General features: G+C 48.6%; 1 protein-coding gene and 1 pseudogene across 2 annotated transcripts in view; one reads left to right on the forward strand and one right to left on the reverse strand.

Moving 5' to 3' along the window:
• MRPS25 (mitochondrial ribosomal protein S25) overlaps positions 1–19,356 on the forward strand; it is a 48,752-nt gene extending 29,396 nt beyond the window's left edge. Inside the window, exons 2-4 of one of the 2 annotated variants that reach the window (XM_055557761.1) lie at positions 7,421–7,527; positions 18,573–18,660; positions 19,093–19,356. In XM_055557761.1, coding sequence (XP_055413736.1) covers positions 7,421–7,527; positions 18,573–18,660; positions 19,093–19,285 — 388 coding nt within the window. In that variant the 3' untranslated portion in view covers positions 19,286–19,356. The remainder of the gene's footprint in view (positions 1–7,420; positions 7,528–18,572; positions 18,661–19,092) is intronic. The other variant, XM_055557762.1, reaches the window with a different exon arrangement.
• Positions 13,066–13,505, reverse strand: LOC129635105 (60S ribosomal protein L32-like; annotated as a pseudogene).
• Positions 19,357–20,298: the final 942 nt, after the last annotated feature.

The following is a 20,298-nucleotide window of genomic DNA, read 5'->3' on the forward strand; positions in this document are numbered from 1 at the left end:
GCACTGGTCAGCCACGCTAAAGCTGCACTCTGCAGTCTCGGATGTGCCCAGGTCCTCGCTCTGGAAGGGGACTGCCCCAGGTTGGGCGCCATCAGCTGGCTGGGTTCTTAGCCTTCCCTGATCAATAGAAACGGACAGACCGGAAACTCAGGCGACGCTTTACTGGAGTTCTTGCTTTACTGGAGTTCTTGCGCTGGCTACAGGAGGGAGCAGGCCCTGGAGCTGGTTCCTTATATGCGGTGAGGGCAGGGGTGTGTCCAGGGGTCGGGCTAGAGGTGGGGCTTAGGTGTTTTGCCCACCTCTTTGTGGTGTTGAGTGCAGTGGGGCATGCGCAGTACCCTGCTTTTGCTCCCGACACCCAGTTTTTGCTCCCTGCTCTTCAGAAGTGGCAGTTGGGGTTTGTATATTTTGTATCTTTTGGTCCAGAACTTGCCCCACCTGGGCATGCACACGGAGTTATTTTTAGTCCCGGATAGTTACTTTGTATTTTGTTGCTCCCCAAGAGGTAGGTCCAGGTGCAGGCTTTGCGGGACTGCAGCAAAGGGCCACAGGTCTCGGGACCAGTGCAAGTCCCCAGGTCGAGGCTGCAGAAGTGAGGAGGAGAATGATGGTTGGGCCCTGGGGATGAAGAGGGCTGCCTGACAGGAGCCTGTGGAGCTGTGACTGAGCCTGGGGTCGAGCCAGAGAAATAACTACCTTGACTCTCCCTGTCTTTCTGTTTTGACAATGCTCAGTTCAGTTCAGTTCAGTCGCTCAGTCGTGTCCGACTCTCTGCGACCCCATGCATCACAGCATGCCAGGCCTCCCTGTCCATCACCAACTCCCGGAGTTCACCCAAGCTCACGTCCGTCGAGTTGGTGATGCCATCCAGCCATCTCATCCTCTGTTGTCCCCTTCTCCTCCTGCCCCAATCCCTCCCAGCATCAGGGTCTTTTCCAATGAGTTGACTCTTCACATGAGGTGGCCAAAGTATTGGAGTTTCAACTTCAGTATCAGTCCTTCCAATGAACACCCAGGACTGATCTCCTTTAGGATGGACTGGTTGGATCTCCTTGCAGTCCAAGGGACTCTCAAGAGTCTTCTCCAGCACCACAGTTCAAAAGCATCAATTCTTCGGTGCTCAGCTTTCTTCACAGTCCAACTCTCACATCCATACGTGACCACTGGAAAAACCATAGCCTTGACTAGATGGACCTTTGTTGGCAAAGTAATGTCTCTGCTTTTGAATATGCTATCTAGGTTGGTCATAACTTTCCTTCCAAGGAGTAAGCGTCTTTTAATTTCATGGCTGCAGTCACCATCTGCAGTGATTTTGGAGCCCAAAAAAATAAAGTCTGACACTGTTTCCACTGTTACCCCATCTATTTGCCATGAAGCGATGGGACCAGATGCCATGATCTTTGTTTTCTGAATGTTGAGCTGGAAAAGGTCAGTTTTTATTCCAATCTCAAAGAAAGGCAATCCCAAAGAATGCTCAAACTACCGTGCAGTTGCACTCATCTCACACGCTAGTAAAGTAATGCTCAAAATTCTCCAAGCCAGGCTTCAGCAATACGTGAACCGTGAACTTCCACATGTTCAAGCTGGTTTTAGAAAAGGCAGAGGAACCAGAGATCAAATTGCCAACATCCTCTGGATCATGGGAAAAGCAAGAGAGTTCCAGAAAAACATCTATTTCTGCTTTATTGACTATGTCAAAGCCTTTGACTGTGTGGATCACAATAAAATGTGGAAAATTCTTAAAGAGATGGGACCACCTGACCTGCCTCTTGAGAAACCTATATGCAGGTCAGGAAGCAACAGTTAGAACTGGACATGGAACAACAGACTGGTTCCAAATAGGAAAAGGAGTACATCAAGGCTGTATATTGTCACCCTGCTTATTTAACTTCTATGCAGAGTACATCATGAGAAACGCTGGGCTGGAAGAAGCACAAGCTGGAATCAAGATTGCCAGGAGAAATATCAATAACCTCAGATATGCAGATGACACCACCCTTATGGCAGAAAGTGAAGAGGAACTAAAGAGCCTCTTGATGAAAGAGGAGAGTGAAAAGTTGGCTTAAAGCTCAACATTCAGAAAACTAAGATCATGACAATGTTCACTGTGGACTAAATCCAACACGAAGCCATAGGGGAAGAAAGCTGACTTCCTAGCACGTTTCTGTTAGCCACTCAGGATGGAGCAGGTCGAGAGGGATCCAAGTGTACAGTTGTGTCATAATTTATATAGTCAGTCTGGCATTTAAGCTGTTTCTGTTCCTTTGCTGTAAAAAAATGATACTGCAGTAAAGTTCACGGGTGTCTTTGCATTCAAGTGTGAAAGTACCTAAAGGCAGAGGTGAAATCATTGAGTTAAGATCTGTGCTAGTTCCAAAATGACCCCCAAGGAAGTGGAACCAATGAATATACATAAGGAAAGGTTTCCTCACTTCTGTAAGTGTGAAAATGTTAGTTGCTCAGTCATGGCCGCCTCTTTGCGACCTCATGAACTGTAGCCCACCAGGCTCCTCTGTTCATGGAATTCTCCAGGCAAGAATACTCGAGTGGGTCGCCATTCCTTTCTTCAAGGGATCTTTCCAACCCAGGAATCAAACCCCAGTCTCCTGCATTGCAGGCAGATTCTTTACTGTCTGAGCCACCAGGGAAGCCCCCCTCACTTTTATAAATTAATTGCTTATAACGAGAAGGGAACGGCTACCCATTCCAGTATTCTTGCCTGGAGAATTCCATGGACCAGAGGAGCCTGGAGTGCTGTAATCCATGGGGTTGCAAAGAGTCTGACATGACTGAGTGATTAACACTTTCACCTTTTAAGCAATCTAAGATGAAAAAGGATGATTTTACTGTATAATTGTTGGGAAGACACTGGGGATCCTTCCTCTGATAGACCATGTGGGTTTCTGCCTGTTGGTGGCCTTTGCCTCTAGTACTGGGTTATAGATTTGTTACTCGTGTGCAGAATTCTATGTAAGGGAATTAACCTTTTGTTTTGTGTTTTGTGCTTGGCAGATGTTGATTTTGCTTTTGGTAAGTTTTGCCTTTCAAAGGGTTGTATTTATTTATCTGTTTACCTATGGCTGCCCTGAGTCCTCATCGTGGCACGCCGCTCTTCATTGCTACAAGCCAGCTTCCTCTGGTTGCAGCAAGCAGGGCCTTCTCTCATTGCAGAACATGGGCTCTAGAGCGTGAAGGCTTCAGTAGTTGCAGCTCCCAGGCTAAATAACTGGGGCACGTGGGCTTAAATGCCCCGTGGCCTGTGGGTTCTTAGTTCCTCAACCAGGCATTGAACCTGTATCCCCTGCACTGGCAGGTGGACTCTCAACCCCCACCACCAGTTGTTCCTTTGCTAAGTCGTGTCTGACTCTTTGTGACCCCGTGAACTGCAGCACTCCAGGCTCCCCTGTCCTCCACTGTTTCCTGGAGTTTGCTCCTCTTCCTGTCCATTGAGTCAGTGATGCTGTCGAACTGTCTCACCCTCTGCCCTCCCCTTCTCCTCATGCCCTCAATCTTACCCAGCATCACGGTCTTTTCCAGTGAGTCAGCTCTTTGTATCAGGTGGCCAAAGAATTGGAGCTTCAGCATCAGTCTCTCCAGTGAATATTCAGGGTTGATTTCTTTTAGGATTGAGTGGTTTGATCTCCTTGCTGTCCAAGGGACTCGCAAGAGTCTCCTCCAGCACCACAATTCAAAACCATCAGTTTCTTGGCACTCAGCCTTCTTTATGGTCCAGCTCTCATATTTGTACAGGATTACTGGAAAAACCATAGTTTTGACTATATAAACTTTTGTTAGCAAAGTGATACCTCTGCTTTTCAATACACTGTCTAGGTTTGTCATAGCTTTCCTTCCAAGGTGTCTTTTAATTTCATGGCGGCAGTCACCATCTGCAGTGGTTTTGGAGCCCGAAAATAAAACCTTTAAATACTTCCACTTTTTCCCCCTTCTATTTGTCGTGGAGTGATGTGACCAGATGCCACAATCTTAGTTTTTTGAATGTTGAGTTTTAAGCCAGCTTTTTAACTCTCTTTTCACCCTCATCAAGAGGCTCTTTAATTCTTCCCGGTTGTTGGTGTTTCTCCCCGCAGTCTTGATTCCAGCTTGTGATTCATCCAGCCTGGCATTTCGCATGATATGCGCTGTGTATAAGTTAAATAAGCAGGATGAGAGTATACAGCCTCGTCATACTCCTTTCCCAATTTGAAACCAGTCAGTTGTTCAATATCCGATTCTAACTGCTGCTTCTTGATCCGCATACAGGTTTCTCAGACAGATAAGGAGGTCTGGTATTCCCATCTCTTTTAAGAGTTTCCCACAGTTTGTTGTGGTACACTCAGTTAAAGGCTGTAATGTAATCAGTGAAGTAGAAATAGATGGTTTTCTGAAATTCCCTTCCTTTTCCTGTGATCCGACGGACGTTGGCAATTTAATCTTTGGTTCCTCTGCCTTTTCTCAGCCCAGCTTATGCATCTGGAATTCTGTTCGCGTGCTGCTGAAGCCTTGCTTGAAGGAAGTTGAGCCATTGCCTTGCTAGTGTGTGAAATGAGTGTGATTGTGTGGTGCTTTGAACATTCTTTTGCATTGTCCTTCTTTGGGATTGGAATGAAAACTGACCTTTTCCCATCCTATGGCTACTTCTGAGTTTTCCAAATTTGCTGACATATTGAGTGCAGCACTTTAACCATGTCATCTTTCAGGGTTTGTAACAGCTCAGCTGGCTCCACCAGCTTTGTCTGTGGTAATGCTTCCTAAGGCCCCCTGTACTTCGAATTCCAGGATGGCTGGTTCTAGGTGGGTGATCATACTATAGTGGTTATCTGGGTCATTAATACTTTTTTGTGTGTAGTTCTGTGTATTCTTGCCACCTCTTCTTAATCTCTTCTGCCTCTGTTAGTCTTTACCATTTCTGTCCTCTATTGTGCCCATCCTTGCATGAAGTGTTCCCTTAATATCTCCAGTATTCTTGAAAAGATCTCTAGTCTTTCCCATTCTGTTGTTATCTTCTGTTCTTTGAAGGAGGCCTTCTTATCTCTCCTTGCTATTCTCTGGAGCTCTGCATTCAGTTGGGTGTATCTTTCCCTTTCTCCTCTCTTCTTTCCTCATCTCTTTGTAAAGCCTCCTTGACAACCACTTTGCTTTCTTGCATTTCTTTTTCTTTGGGATGGTTTTGGTCACTGCCTCCTGTACAGTGTTACAAACCTCCATCCATAGTTCTTCAGGCACTCTGTCTACCAGATCTAATTCCTTGAATCTATTCATCACCTTCACCATATAATCATAGGGGATTTGATTTAGGTCATACCTGAATGGTCTAGTGGTTTCTCCTACTTTCTTCAGTTTAAGCCTGAATTTGGCAATAAGGAGTTCATGATCTGAGGCACAGTCAGCTCCTGGTCTTGTTTTTGCTAACTGTATAAGCTTCTCCATCTTTGGCTGCAAAGAATATAATCAGTCTGATTTCTGTGACCATTTGGTGAGGGCCATGTGTAGAGTCATTTCTTGTGTTATTGGAAAAGAATGTTTACTATGACCAGTGTGTTCTCTTGACAGAACTTTTAGTCTTTACCCTGCTTCATTCTGTACTCCAAGGCCAAACTTGCCTGTTACTCCAGGTATCTCTGGACTTCCTAGTTCTACATTCCAATCCCCTCTGATGAAAAGGGCATCTCTTTTTGGTGTTAGTTCTAGAAGGTCTTGTAGGTTTTTATAGAACAGGTCAACTTCGGCTTCTTTGGCATCAGTGGTTGGGGCATAGACTTGGATTGCTGTGATGTTGAATGGTTTGCCTTGAAACCAAACTGAGATCATTCTATCCTTTTTGAGATTGCACCCAAGTACTGCATTTCAGACTCTTGTTGACTGTGAGAGCTACTCCATTTCTTCTAAGGGATCGTTTCCCACAGTAGTAGATATAATGGTCATCTGAATTAAATTCACCCATTCCTGTCCGTGTTAGTTCACTGATTCCTAAGATGTCGATGTTCACTCTTAACACCTCCTGTCTGACCACTTCCAAATTACCTTGATTCGGGGACCTAACTCTCCCGGTTCCTATGCAGTATTGTTCTTTACAGCATCAGACTTTATTTTCATCACCAGACACATCCACAACTGAGCATCGTTTCCACTTTGGCCAGAGGCTTCCTTCCTTCTGGAGCTATTAGTAACTGTCCTCCGCTCTTCACCAGTAGCATGATGGACACCTTCCGATCTGGGGGGCTCATCTTCTGGTGTTATTTGCCTTTTCACACTATTCATAGGCTTCTTGCGACAAGAACACTGGAGTGGTTTACCATTCCTTCCTCCAGTGGACCATGTTTTGTCAGAACTCTTCACTATGACCCGTCTGTTTTGGGTGGCCCTGAATGGCGTAGCTTGAGTTACGCAAGCTCCTTCACCACAAAAAGGCTGTGATGGCAGACCACCAGGGAAATCCTGCAAAGGTTTTAATTAATCAAATTGGTCTGTGTTTTAAACCTTCTGAGTTCAGTGATTTATCCACTCCTAGATTGGAGAAGGCAATGGCACCCCACTCCAGTACTCTTGCCTAGAAAATCCCATGGGTGGAGGAGCCTGGTAGGCTGCAGTCCATGGAGTCTCTAGGAGTCGGACACGACTGAGCGACTTCACTTTCACTTTTTACTTTCATGCATTGGAGAAGGAAATGGCAACCCACTCCAGTGTTCTTGCCTGGAGAATCCCAGGGACAGGGGAGCCTGGTGGGCTGCCGTCTATGGGGTCGCACAGAGTCGAACATGACTAAAGCGAGTTAGCAGCAGCAGCAGATTGTAAGAGTATTCCCCATGATTGTTCTTATGGTTCCTTTTATTTTTAAATATTGGTGTAAAAACATAAGGACTTCCTTGATAGTTCAGTTGGTAAAGAATCCACCTGAAATGCAGGAGACCCTGGTTCGATTCCTGGGTCAGGCAGATCCGCTGGAGAAGGGAAAGGCTACCCCCTCCAGTATTCTGGCCTGGAGAATTCCATGGGCTGTATAGTCCATGGGTTCGCAAAGAGTCTAACACGACAGAGCAACTTTCATGACGATGATAAAAACATCAAGTGCTCACCTGGGGATGCACAGCTTCTCAAATGAGTACACTGTGTGACTGTCTCACCAAGCAAGACCAAGGACATTTCATTTTTGTATTTATACTTCTGCTTTGGTGAGTTTTAGGTTAATGTGCAATGTGAGGTAAGGATATAGATTTCTTTTCCTTAAATGACAAATCAGGGATCCCAACATTCAGACAGCATGTTAATAGGCTCCTGTGACCTGCTTTTCCTCACTCCACCTTTTTGGGGGGCTGAGTCCTCTCAGAATCTGATGAGAGTTCTGAATTTCTCTTTAGAAGAATACACAGGTGCATAAAGTTTAGGTTAGAAACTCTCATGGGTTTAATTTCTTGTGTTGCAGGAAATTCGTGTTTTTCAACATACCTCAGATCCAGTACAAGAACCCCTGGGTGCAGATCATGCTGTTTAAGAACATGACGCCGACCCCTTTCCTGCGGTTCTATCTGGGTGAGTGTCCTGGCTGTCTGGCGCGGGTTGGAAAAGAATTTCCAGACACAGAGCATTTCAGAAGGGAGTGAGTTTATTAAGAGCAAAGAGCAGAGATAATGAAGACACTGCAAACCCAGCGGGCCAGCGCCTGGCAGACCAGGGGGAGCCCCCGCTTCCGGGGGTCAGCAGCCAGTTTCTATCATCTGAAGACAAAGTTCCTGCTGGAAGGGCGGTGCTAGGTGACTGGTTAGGGCCCTCAAGGGTGAGACTGGAGCAGGCATTTTCGCCTAACTCGGGGTCAAGAAGCCTGCTTGGTGCTGACCCGGGGTGCTTTGGGGAATGGTTACAGTGGGGCTCAGTCAGTTCCGGACATGATCTTGGTTCTGGGCTCCACCTCTGTGGCCACGGGTTAGGGCTCCGCAGTGAGCACACGGCACTTGGCTGTGGCCCAGGCCTGCCGTCCCCCGTGCTCCTCCTGTGCGGCCGTCACTGGGGCCTGAGAGGGGAGCGCTGTGAACCTGTTGGTCCTGTCGCTTTGGCTTCTGCACCTGGTGCCCAGCGGCCACCAAGATCTCTCTGCCCGCACCCCCCCACCCCCGCCAGACTCACTCCCGTCGTCCCACGTCTCCTACAGGCCCACATCGTGTGGGCCAGTCTCTGCACATTGCCTTGCTGCACTGTGCTTTAATGCCTTTGCTCATTTCAGGCCCTCTGCTGGAAATCTCCTTTCTACTTTTCTTGGCTAAATTAAAAAAATAAATCCTTTGAGAATCAGCTTGGGTACCAGCTCCCCCAGGAAGCCTCCCTGCACCTTAGCTGGGTCTCCCAGGGTGCGTCCCTCAGCACTGGCCACGTTTTCTTGAACTGCGTGTGTGTGTGTCCCCTTTCTGGATCATACACCCTTGCACGATGCGCTCCTGTCCTCTTGAGGCACAAATTGTGCAGATTCCCTTCATTTGGGCTCAGTCCCTGGAAGTCAGAGCCAACGTTTTAGCCTGGCTCTCTCCTCAGTCATTCTGATCAAGTATTGTTCCTACTTCCGTATTTCTAGGGGAGGGCAAAATATCTGCCTTACACGGTTACAAGAGTCAAACGCAGTGTAGATTGGGAAATGCATCAGGAAACAAATCGATGATGTTCTTCATTCAACAAATATGTATCAGGCTCCTGCTAGGACCCATGGACTCTTCTGGGTGCTTGGGGTATCAGGGAGCCATAAGGTCAAAGACATCTAGTCGTGTAGAGATGATATTCCAGCAGGAGGAGACAGAATGAACAGGAAACTCAATGACATGGTTTGTTAGAAGATGAGTGCAGTGGGGAAAAAAGAAAAATAGAGCAAGGTGGAACCTAGGAGCATGGCGGTGGTTTGCCAATTCCGTGTTTGTGGTGGTGTTTTAAAAAACTGACTTTATTGTGGGATAATTTACCCATAATGCACAGGTCTTTTGTGCACAGAGGGATGAGCTCGGATAGATCTGCAGGGCCCGTGTCACCCTTCCCCAGTGAAGACAGAACATCTCTCCTACTCCAGGGAGTCCCCCAGGACTGCTTTCCCGTCAGCTCCCACTCCCAGCAGAGGCGATCACTGTGAGCGGTTCTTCCTTTCGTGTGTGTATGTGGCTGAACTGCGTGGCCTGTGGGATTCAGTTCCCCGACCAGGGGTCGAACCCTGGCCCTCAGCAGGGACAGCGCTGCATCCTAAGCACCGACCGCCAGGGAATTCGGGCTGCCGGCAGTTCTTTCACCCTAGGCTAATTATTTGTTTATTCATTTTTGGCCGCGCTGAGGCTTCACTGCTTTGCACTGGCTTTTCTCGAGTTGAGGTGAGCGGGGCTTCTCGTTGCGGGGCCCGGGCTTAGTTGCTCTGAGTAAGCTGTGGGCTCTTCCCAGACCAGGGAGTGAACCGTGTCCCTGGCCCTGGCAGGCGGATTCTCACCCTCTGCACCACCAGGGACGTCCAAGACTACGTCATTTTGTTTGTTTCAGGACTTAATCTCTAGTCTCACAGTATATTCTTCTGTGTCTGGTTTTCGCTCGTGGTGTTGAGAGTCACTCACGTTGTGCGTATCCGTAGCTCACTCATTTTTACTGCTGAGCAGTGTGATGAACATTTGGGTTTTTAACAGGTGTCCAGACAGTTACAGGTGTGAGATTTATGGAGGGCAGGGCTGACATTCCCGGAAGGAGGCCTGGACAGGAGTTGCCCCAGACGGAGGTGCGGTGCTGGGAACCGGGGGGCCGGCCCGCAGGCAGCTCTGCAGGAGCAGCAGGTCCTGGACAGAGGCCAGGGGCTCTGGGCTTGGTGGTGCTGCCGGGCTGGGGGTGTCCTCGCTCGAGGGGGCTGTGGACCTAGGTGCTCAGTGCTCCTGGGCACAGGCTCGGGCTGGGCTTGTCCACAGAGTAGACACACAGCATCCTTAGAAGCCACCAGACAGGCTTCCAAGGTGACCTTGCCGTTCAGCCTGCAGCACGCAGGGTGAGGGTCCTACTGGCCCCCCGGCCTCAGCCCAGACGCTCCCGTTACTCGTCTGCATTTCCTGTCACCCTGATCTTGGGGCCTTAAAGCCACACAGAGTCCTTACCTGAGAGTTTTGTAGGTCTCAAGTCCAGCAGGGCGTAAACTCAGGCTGTCAGCAGAGCCTCCACTCCTGGAGGCCCTGGGCTGAAGCGTTCCCCGGCTGCAGCCAGCTTGTCGAGGCCGCGCCACCCTTGGCTCCGGGCCTCCCTCCGTCCTTGGGCGCCGCCTTGGTGGCCGGCTGCCTCCCCGTCCTGCGTGCCTCTGACCACCGCTTGGGAAGCTCTCCAGCTCTAAGGACCGTGGAAAGTGGAGGCGCCAGGTTGCCCGGGAGACTCCCCATTTCTGGGTCCTTGAGTTTGACTGCATCTGCAGAGGCGCCTTGGCCACATCAGGCGTCATTCACGGGTTCTGGCGGACGAAGAGGGGCCATCTGTGGGAGCCCCTCCTCCTGCCACGTGAGTGTTTCCAGTGTTAGCCATTCGCGCGGGGGAGTGTCTCCTTGGCATCTTGGTTTGCATTTCGTGTGAGTGTCTTTCCATGCGTGTATTGGCCATTCATTTCTTTCTTTTCTGAAGAGTCTACTTGGATCTTTTCTTGTTGAGGTGCTCATATATTTGCATTCAGTTCCTTTGTCAGATAGATGTATTGTGACTATTTCCTGTCTGTGGTGGGCTTTTCATTTTCTTAATGGTGTCTTTTGAAGAACAGAAGTTTTCATTTTGATGAATTTCAGCTTCTCAGCTGTTTTCTTTTGTCTAGTACTTTCTGTGTCCTGGCCAAGAAGTCTGTCTTCCTCAAAGGCATAAAGATTTTTCTCCTATGTCTCCTTTAAAATTGGGAGAGTCTCTGATTTTACATTTAGGTCTGTGATCTAGTTATTTGTGTGTTAAGTGAGATAAAGGTTGAGGTTTGTTTTTGGTTTTTTTAGATTTGGGATATTCAGCTGTTGTAGCACCATTTGTTGAAAGATAGTCACTTCTCGTATGAAATTTCTTGGACGTCTCTGCCAAAAAAAATTGACTGTGACTGGATAAACAAAATGCATATATTCATTCAGTGGGATATCATTTGGTCGGTCACGAAAAGGACTGAAGTACCGGCATGGCTTCAGCATGGGTGAACCTTGTAAACACGCCAGCAGAAGGAAGGCAGACGTGGAAGGCGTGTGTGCGGCACACGAGCAAAGCCACAGGACAGGAAGTGCTTGTCTGGGGCTGGGGCGCTGTGGGGAGGAGGAAGGCCCAGCTTCACCGGTACGGGGGGTCTGTTTGGGGTCACAGAATGTGCTGGAACCTCAGTAGCCGTGATGTTGCACAACATAGCGAGAGTGCTAACACCCGCCAGATCACACTTTAAGATGGTTACATGGGAGCGTTCCCTGACTGTCCAGCGATTAGGGCTCCACACCGTCTCTGCCAAAGGCGTGGGTTCAGTCGCTGTCTGGGGAACTAAGATCTTGCAAGGCACAAGGCCAAAACCAAATAAAACTGAAGTATAGTTGGTGTACATAGTATAAGTCACAGGTGTACAAAATAGCGAATCACAGTTGTAGAGGTTGTGTGCAGTCATGACACAGTGCTGCCTGTGCTCCCCATGCTGTGCATCTCTGTACGTTATTTTCGTCTGATGCTTCGTATCTCATGCGCCCTACCCCTTACCGCCCCTCTGTCTGTCCTGGGCCCTGCTGCTAAGCACTGGTTTGTTCTCTGTATCTATGAGTCTTCTTTTTTGTTATACTTAATAGTCTGTTGTACTTTTTAGATGCCACAAATAAGTGATAACGTGCAGTATTTGTCTTTCTCTGGCTTATTTCACTTGCATTGTTGTTCATTCGCTAAGTTGTGTCCATTTTTTTGTGACCCCATGGACTGCAGCATGCCAGACTTCCCTGTCCTTCACCGTCTCCCAGAGTTTGCTCAGACTTATGTCTGTTGAGTCAGTGATGCCATCCAACCATCTCATCCTCTGTCGTCCCCTTCTCCTCCTGCCCTCAATCTCTCCCAGCATCAGGGTCTTTTCCTGTGAGTCAGTTCTTCGCATCAGGTGGCCAAAGTATTGGAGCTTTAACTTCAGCATCAGTCCTTCCAATGAATATTCAGGACTGATTTCCTTTAGGATTAACTGGTTTGATCTCCTTGCAGTCCAAGGGACTCTCAAGAGTCTTCTCCAACACTACAGTTTGAAATCATCCGTTCTTCAGTGCTCAGTCTTCTTTATGGTCCAACTCTCATGTCCATACATGACTACTGGAAAAACCATAGCTTTGACTAGATGGACCTTTTTTGGCAAAGTAATGTCTCTGCTTTTTAGTATGCTGTCTAGGTGTGTCATAGCTTTCCTTCCAAGGAGCAAGCGTCTTTTAATTTCAGGGCTGCAGTCATCATCCACAGTGATTTTGGAGCCCAAGAAAATAAAATTTGTCACTTTATATTTTTTTCCCATTTGTTTGCCATAAAGTGATGAGACTGGATGCCATGATCCTAGTTTTCTGAATGTTGTGTGGTTTTTTTTTTTTTTTTTTTGACATTTCATGTTTTTATTTCTTGATTTATTTGTGGCTGTCCTGGGTCTTCGTTGCTTCACGAGCTTTTCTCTAGTTGTGGCGTGTGTCTTCCATGTTGTGGAGCACAGAGTGTAGGGTACTCCCAGTTCCTGGGCTCCAGAATGCAGGCTCGGGGGTTGTGGCTCCCGGGCTTACTTGCTCTGCGGCATGGGGACTCTTCCCACACCAGGGAATGAACCCGTGTCTCCTGCATATGCAGGTGGATTCTTTGCCACCGAGCCACCAGGGAAGCCCTAGGCACATTTCAAAGTGTGGAATTCACTCTGTGAACTGACTCCGTGGACTTGACTCCTAAACATACGTTCCAAGAGTTTTAGGCGAAAGGTGGTTCTCCACAGCACGCTGGCAGCCACCAAATGCCTGCTCACAGGGAGTTGGCTCAGTGCACTGGGCGCCTCCCGTCGCGGTCCTAACACTGCTGCAGTGAGGTCTGTGGGCCACCGTGGAAGGTGGCCCAGGCCCACTGTCAGGTGGAGAGTGAGTTGTAGAAGTTTGGGCTGTTTTATTACTTGTTGCACATCAGCAGCACCTCAAGCTCCTTGACGTTGTGGACCAGGAACTTCCGGAAGCCGCTGGGCAGCATGTGCTTGGTTTTCTTGTTGCTCCCATAACCGATGTTGGGCATCAAGATCTGGTCCTTGAATCTTCTGCGCACCCTGTTGTCAATGCCTCTGGGCTTCCGCCAGTTCCCTTGATTTTGACATATTGGTCTGACTGATGCCAGATGAACTTCTTGGTCCTCTTTTTGACGATCTTAGGCTTCACGAGGGGTCTGAGGGCGGCCATGATGCCGAGTCAGAGATGGCTGCCTGAATGTTGAGTTTTAAGCCAGCTTTTTCACTCTCCTCTTTCACCTTTATCAAGAGGCTCTTTAGTTCCTCTTTGCTTTCTGCCATTAGAGTGGTGTCATCTGCATATCTGACATTGTTATTTCTCCTGGCTTAATTAATAAATCTTAATTCCAGCTTGTGATTCATCCAGCCCAGGATTTCACATGATATACCCTTCATATAAGTTAAATAAGAAAGGGTGACAATATACAGCCTAGATGTACTCCTTTCCCAATTCTGAACCGGTCCATTCCATGTCCAGTTCTAACTGCTGCTTCTTATCCTGCATACAGGTTTCTCAGGAGGCAGGTAAAGGGGTCTGGTATTCCCATCTCTTTCAGAATTTTCCAGTTTGTGATCCACACATTCAAAGGCTTTAGCCTAGTCAATGAAGCAGAAGTAGATGGTTTGTTTGTTTTTTTAATTCTCTTGCTTTCTGTATGATCCAGCCTATGTTGGCCATTTGGTCTCTGCTTCCTCTTCCTTTTCTAAATCTAGCTTGTACATCTTGGTTCACAGCTTGAAGTTCTTGGTTCACGTACTGTTGAACCCTAGCTTGAATGATTTTGAGCATTACCTTGCTAGCGTGTGAAATGAGTGCGATTGTACGGTAGTTTGAACATTCTTTAGCTTTGTCCTTTTTTGGTATTGGAATGAAAACTGATATTTTCCAGTCTTGTGGCCGCTGCTGAGTTTCACAGATTTGCTGGCGTGTTAGATGCAGCACTGTAGCCGCGTCGTCGTTGTGAACAGCTCAGTTAGAATTCCTTCACCTCCACCAGCTTTGCTCGATGCTCCCTAAGGCCCGCTTGACTTCACAGTCCGGGACGTCTGACTCTGGGTGAGTGATCACGCCATCGTGGTTATCTGGGTCATTAAGACCTTTTTTGTACTGTTCTTCTGTGTATTCTTGCCACCTCTTCTTAATCTCTTCTGCTTCTGTTAGGTCCTCACAGTTTCTCTCCTTTATCGTGCCCATCTTTGCACATAACGTTGACTTGCTATCTTCAATTTTTTTGGAGATCTCTGGTCTTTTCCTTTCTATTGTTTTTGTCTATTTCTTTGCATTTTCCCTTAAAAAGGCTTTCTTATCTCCCCTTGGTATTTTTTGGAACTCTGCATTCAGTTGGGTGTGTCGTTGCCTTTCTCCTTTGGCTTCTCTCTTTTCAGCTGTTCGTAAGGTCTCCTCAGACACCACTTTGCCTTCCACATTTCTTTTTCTCGGGGATGTGTTTGATCCGTGCCGCCTTGTGCAGTGTTACGAGCCTCCATTCATAGTTCCACCAGATCTCACCCCTTGAGTCTTTTCATCACCTGCAGCCTATGATCATAAGGGAAATCATAAGGGCTTAGTTTATACCCAAATGGTCTAGTGGCTTTTCCCTACTGTCTTCAATTTAAGTCTGAATTTTGCAATAAGGAGTTCATGATCTGAGCCACAGTCAGCTCCCGGTCTTGTTTTTGCTGACTGTATAGAGCTTCTCCATCTTTGGCTGCAAAGAATATAACCAGTCTGATTTCTGTATTTGCCCATCTGGTCTTGTCCATACATCACCAGATGTAGAGTTGTCTCTTCCATCCATGTTGCTGCAAATGGCAAAAAAAAATTTTTATGGCTAATATCCCAGTGTGTGTGTGCGCGCGTGTAGCACATCTGAACCCATTCATCTGTTGATTTATGCTTCCATATCTTGACAATTGTATTAAATAATGCTGCTCCAAATATTGGGGTACATGTATCTTTCTAGAAGAGCTTAGAGGGTAAAGCATTTGCCTGCAATGCAGGAGACCTGGGTTTGATCCCTGGGTCGGGAAGATCCCCTGGAGGAGGAAATGGCAACCCACTCCAGTATTCTTGCCTGGAGAATCCCATGGACAGAGGAGCCTAGTGGGCTACAGTCCATGGGGCTGCAAAGAGTCGGACACAACTGAGCGACTTCACTTTGAATCTTTCTAAAATATGTTTTCTTTTGTGTTCTCAGATATATACCGAAGAGTAGAATTGCTGGGTCATGTGGTAGTTCTGTGTTTAGTTTTTTGAGAACCTTCTCTCAAAGGTTTTCCACAGTAGCTGCACCAGTTTACATGCCCATCAGCATGTGGACAGAGGAGCCTGGCGGGCTGTAGTCCATGGGGTCTCAAAGAGTCAGACAGTTTAGCGAGGGAACAGCAGCGTGGTACAGTGGCCCCATTTCGCCCATCCTTGCCGACCCCTGCGCGTGTGGTTTCTGATGATAGCCATTCTGATGATAGCTTAATCGTGATTCTGATTTGCATTTCTCTGGAGATTATCTTGGAATCTTTCTCTGTGCCTGTGGGTCATTTGCATTTCCTTTGGGAAAGATGTCAGTTCTTCTGCCCGTTTTTTGTCAGCTTTTATTTTTGATACTGAGTTGTGTGAGCTGTTTATATATTTTGAATGTTAACCCCTTATTGTATCATTTACCATTATTTCCCCCCACTTCATAGGTTGTCTTTTTGTTTTCTGGTTTGCTGTGTCCGAAGCTTTTAAGTTTAACTGGGTCCCATTTGTTCAGTTCAGTTGCTCAGGCGTGTCCGACTCTTTGCAACCCCACAGACTGCTGCATGCCAGGCTTCCCTGTCCATCACCAACTCCTGGATCTTGCTCAGACTCAAGTGTTTTTAGTTTTTAAACAAGTATTTATGAATTTGGCTTCCCTGGTGGCTCAGAAGGTAAAGGGTCTGCCTGCAATGCGGGAGACCTGGGTTTGATTCCTGGGTTGGGAAGATCCCCTGGAGAAGGAAATGGCAATCCACTCCAGCACTCTTGCCTGGAAAATCCCATGGATGGAGGAGCCTGATAGGCTACAGTCCATGGGGTTGCAAAGAGTCGGACACGACTGAGCGACTTCACTTTGACCTCTGTATTTGGCTACATCAGGTCTTAGCTGCAGCACGCGGGCTCTTTGCAGCACGTGGGCTGCCCAGTTGCAGACACAGGCTCTGCAGTTGTGGTACACGGGCTTAGTTGTTCCGCGCATGTGGGAGGGGTTGTAGTTCCTCAGCCAGGGATCAAACCCACAGCCTCTGACTTGCAAGCCCCTGGACCACCAAGGAGGTTCCCCATTTGTTGATTTTTGCTTTGTTTTAGGAGATAATAAAAAAATTGCTGAGATTTCATATTTTTCTTCTTTTAGGAATTTTGTGGCAGCTGGTCTTAGGTCTTTGATGCATATTGGGTTTATCTATGTAGATAGTGTTAGAAAGCGCTCTGATCTGATTCTTTTACCTGTCGCGCTCCAGTTTTCTTAGCCCCGCTTACTGAAGGGATTGTCTTTTCTCCATTGTATATTCTTGCCTCCTTTGTGGTAGATTTGTGCAGCTCTATTTCTGGTGTCCCTTTTGTGTTCCATTGATCTGTGTCTGTTTTTGTGCCAATATCTTGCAGTTTGGAGTATTGCAGCTTTCTGATGTAGTCTCAAGTCAGAGAGCATGATTCCTTGAGCTGGTTTTCTTTAAGACTGTTTTGGCTATTTGAGTTTCTGAACTCGTCATCCTCTCTAACTGATCTATGTCTGTCCTCATGCTAACAGCAAACTGTATTGGTTTTTGTCGATTGAAAAGATGTGTTAAGATCAGGTAAGTGTGCATCTCCTCCCGCCCTTTCTTTCCGCCCAAGATGAAAGCTGGCCCTTGTAGGTTCTCTGCATTTCTGTATTAACTGTAAAGCTTGCTTACCAGTTTCTAGGGGAAGAAAAGCTTGTTGGGATTTTGATCAGAATTACATTATAGATCACTGAGGATAATGGACATTTTAATAGTATTGAGTATGTTTTCTGTAAATATTACAGTAGTTTTTAAAGGTTCATTTTCCTGTTCTTTGGTTAAGCATCAAACAGCCTTATAGAAGTACTGCTGATTTGATATGTGAGTCTAGTGTCTTGTAACCCTGATAATTCACATTTCTAGTAGTTTTTATTTGCTAAATTCCTTACGATTTTCTACATACACAATCATTCCTTCTACAAAGAGAGTTTTACTTCTTTCCGATCTTTTTTGTGTGTCCCAATTCCCTGTCTGACATGGCTGTAATTTTTTTTTTGCATTTTTACCAGTAATTCACAAAAGGTTTGAGTGTTACTCTGCATCCTAACACTTGGTATTGTGTTTTTTAAAAAAATTAGCCACTTTAATATCTCACTGATTTTATTTTGTATTTTTCTAATGACTGATGATACTGAGTATCTTTTCATGTGCTGATTATCCATTATTGTTGTTAAATGTTTATTCAGGTATTTAGCCCATTTTCCCTTTGGATTGTTTGTAAGAGTTCTTTAGTCGGAAAACAGGTCTTTTATCAGATGTTCTTCTTTCTCATGGAGTTGTCTTGCCATCTTTGCTGAAAAGAAGTTGACCGTAAATTTAATGTTTATTTCTGGACTCAGTTTGGTTCCATTTCTGTAGTCCGTTCTTTGGCTCATACCACACTGACTTGATTATGTACCTATGGTGGGTGTGTGTGTACACTCAGTCGTGTCCGACTCTTTGGGACCCTAGGGACTGTGTAGCCTGCCGAGCTCCTCTGCCCATGGAATTTTCCAGGCAAGAATACTGGAGCAGGTTGCCATTTCCTGTTCAAGGGGATCTTCCTGACCTAGGAATCGAGCCCCCATCTCTTGTGTCTCCTGCGTTGGCAGCAGAATTCTTCAGCACTGCGCCACCTGGCAAGCCCACACTGTAGCCTGCAGTTCAATGGAAACTGGAAAGTGAAATGTTTTCCTATTTTCGGGTTGGTCAAAGTTGTTTTGGCTATTTTGGGTCCTTTGCATGAATTTAAAGCTAAGTTTTTCAGTTTCTACAAAAACATCTGCTAGGATTTGGAGAGGGATTGAGTGAATCCATAGACCGATTCGGCTAGGACCGCCATCCTAACAATATAAAATCTTTCTATCCATGAACGTGGAGGTTGTTTCCATTAAAACAGAATGAATGCTTTTGTACATACCTGGTTTATCTGTGTTCACAACTACAGAAACGGAAAAAGGCCGCATTGTGGGTTATGTAAACACCTGCTTTACTGCTAGAAATCTGCACTGAACGCACACCCCCGTGCAGCACCAGCGGAGACTGAGCGGGGTCCTGCCGCCCCCTCAGCCCTCTCCCCCCTTTCCTTCCCTTCCTGCTCCAGATTCTGGGGAGCAAGTGCTCGTGGACGTGGAGACCAAGAGCAACAAGGAGATCATGGAGCACGTCAAGAAGATCCTGGGGAAGAACGAGTGAGTTGCTGGGCTGGCCTTGGAGGGGCGCAGGCATCCCTAGCCCAGAGGTCGGGTGGACGGAGGAGACAGGCGGTCGGGAGGGCTGTCGAGGGGGCGGCCAGAGGCCCTTCCTCCTGGGTGCACAGGGGGCTGAGAAGCCTCTGAGACCCCTGCCCTGGTGGATGCGACCGTGTCCCTCCTGGGGCCTCTCAGGTGGGCCCTAGTGGGGAGCAGCCCCAGGCCTGCGGTGCCGCGTCCCATTTGTTCCGAGAGTGGAGCGAGGGATGGGCGGAAGAGCTGTCCTGAGGCGGCGCATGGGGCACCGAGGCCCCTTTGTCCCGCCCGCTGCCCTTGTTCCCCCGCGCCCTCCTCAGCTGCCCGGGACGTGGGGCGCAGGGCAGGGCTCCCCACAACGCGCCGCCCACGCCTCCTGCACTCTGCTCTCCGCAGGGAGACCCTCCGGAGGGAGCGGCAGGAGCGCGAGCAGCTCTCCCACCCGGCGCACTTCGGGCCCCGGAAGTACTGCCTGCGGGAGTGCATCTGCGAGGTGGAGGGCCAGGTGCCCTGCCCGGCCGAGGTGCCGATGCCCAGGGAGCTGACCGGCAAATTCCAGGCTGCCCTGCGAGCCGGCGCCCAGGACTGAGGCCCCGAGAGTCCCGCTGCTGTGCCCCGGGAGACTGACGACCGCTTTGCAATAAAAGGGCCCCCTTTACACACGTGTGTGAAAGCACATTACGAGGGGGGGTTGGGCTGCAGCCAAGCTGCTCAGTGAACACCCCGCGCCATCACGCCCGTGAAGGCCGCGCCGCTGAGCAGCGCCGTGTGACCCCGTCCGCTGGGCATTCGGCGGGGACGGGGCTTCAGGGCCGGGAAGGGGCCAGGCCGCAGCCTGGAGACACGCGCCTGGGTCCCGCGGCCGCCGCGGTGTGGAGGGCTGCCGGGGGCGAGCCCGCTGCACTGACGCCCCTGACCGCGGGGCCCCAGCGGAGCAGAGCCTCCTGCGCGGCCGGCTCGGCGCGCTCCGGGACGGGGTGCGGCGCCACGGGCTCTGGCTGGGACTTCTTTCCTCACAGGGCGCCGGGTCGCGTTGCTTTCAGGCCTCAGGGGACAGGACTGGGCTGACCCCGAGCGCGCCCCGTGAGATGTGTATAAACGCCGCAGGTTTATCTCATTGTAATACAAGTTTGGCGCTCTTCCCATTTGCTCGGGTGATGATTTACTGTGATTTTGTACCAAATCCGCATTCAGGGTGGTGGTCTGAATGCGCGGGCTGGGAGGGAGGTGGGCTTGCGGGTCTGAGGAGGAATGGGCAGCTCCTGAATGGCTACAGGCTTATTACGGGGGTGGTTTCACTGAAACTCAGCGCCCTCCCCCACCGCGGTACTGGAGGGAAAAGCCTGTCCCCCGTTCTGCCGCCTCCCCGCGTGGGGGTCTCAGTCCCGCCCAGTTTCTGATGCCGCACCCGCTGAGGGCCTCCCGTCTGGCCGGCTGGACTTGTCAGATAAGTGGGTGCCCTTCCAGACTGTCTGCAGAGCACAGCGAGACAGCCTCATGGAAACAGCCCTTCCCTCCATGGCCACAGGGGCGCCCTAATGAGGTTGCTAAGGAGGAGCATCACCCAGAACCAAGGCAGGTGCGGACCCCTCTCTAGAGAAG

Source organism: Bubalus kerabau, chromosome 20 (assembly GCF_029407905.1).
Source record: "Bubalus kerabau isolate K-KA32 ecotype Philippines breed swamp buffalo chromosome 20, PCC_UOA_SB_1v2, whole genome shotgun sequence".
Taxonomy (NCBI): domain Eukaryota; kingdom Metazoa; phylum Chordata; class Mammalia; order Artiodactyla; family Bovidae; genus Bubalus; species Bubalus kerabau.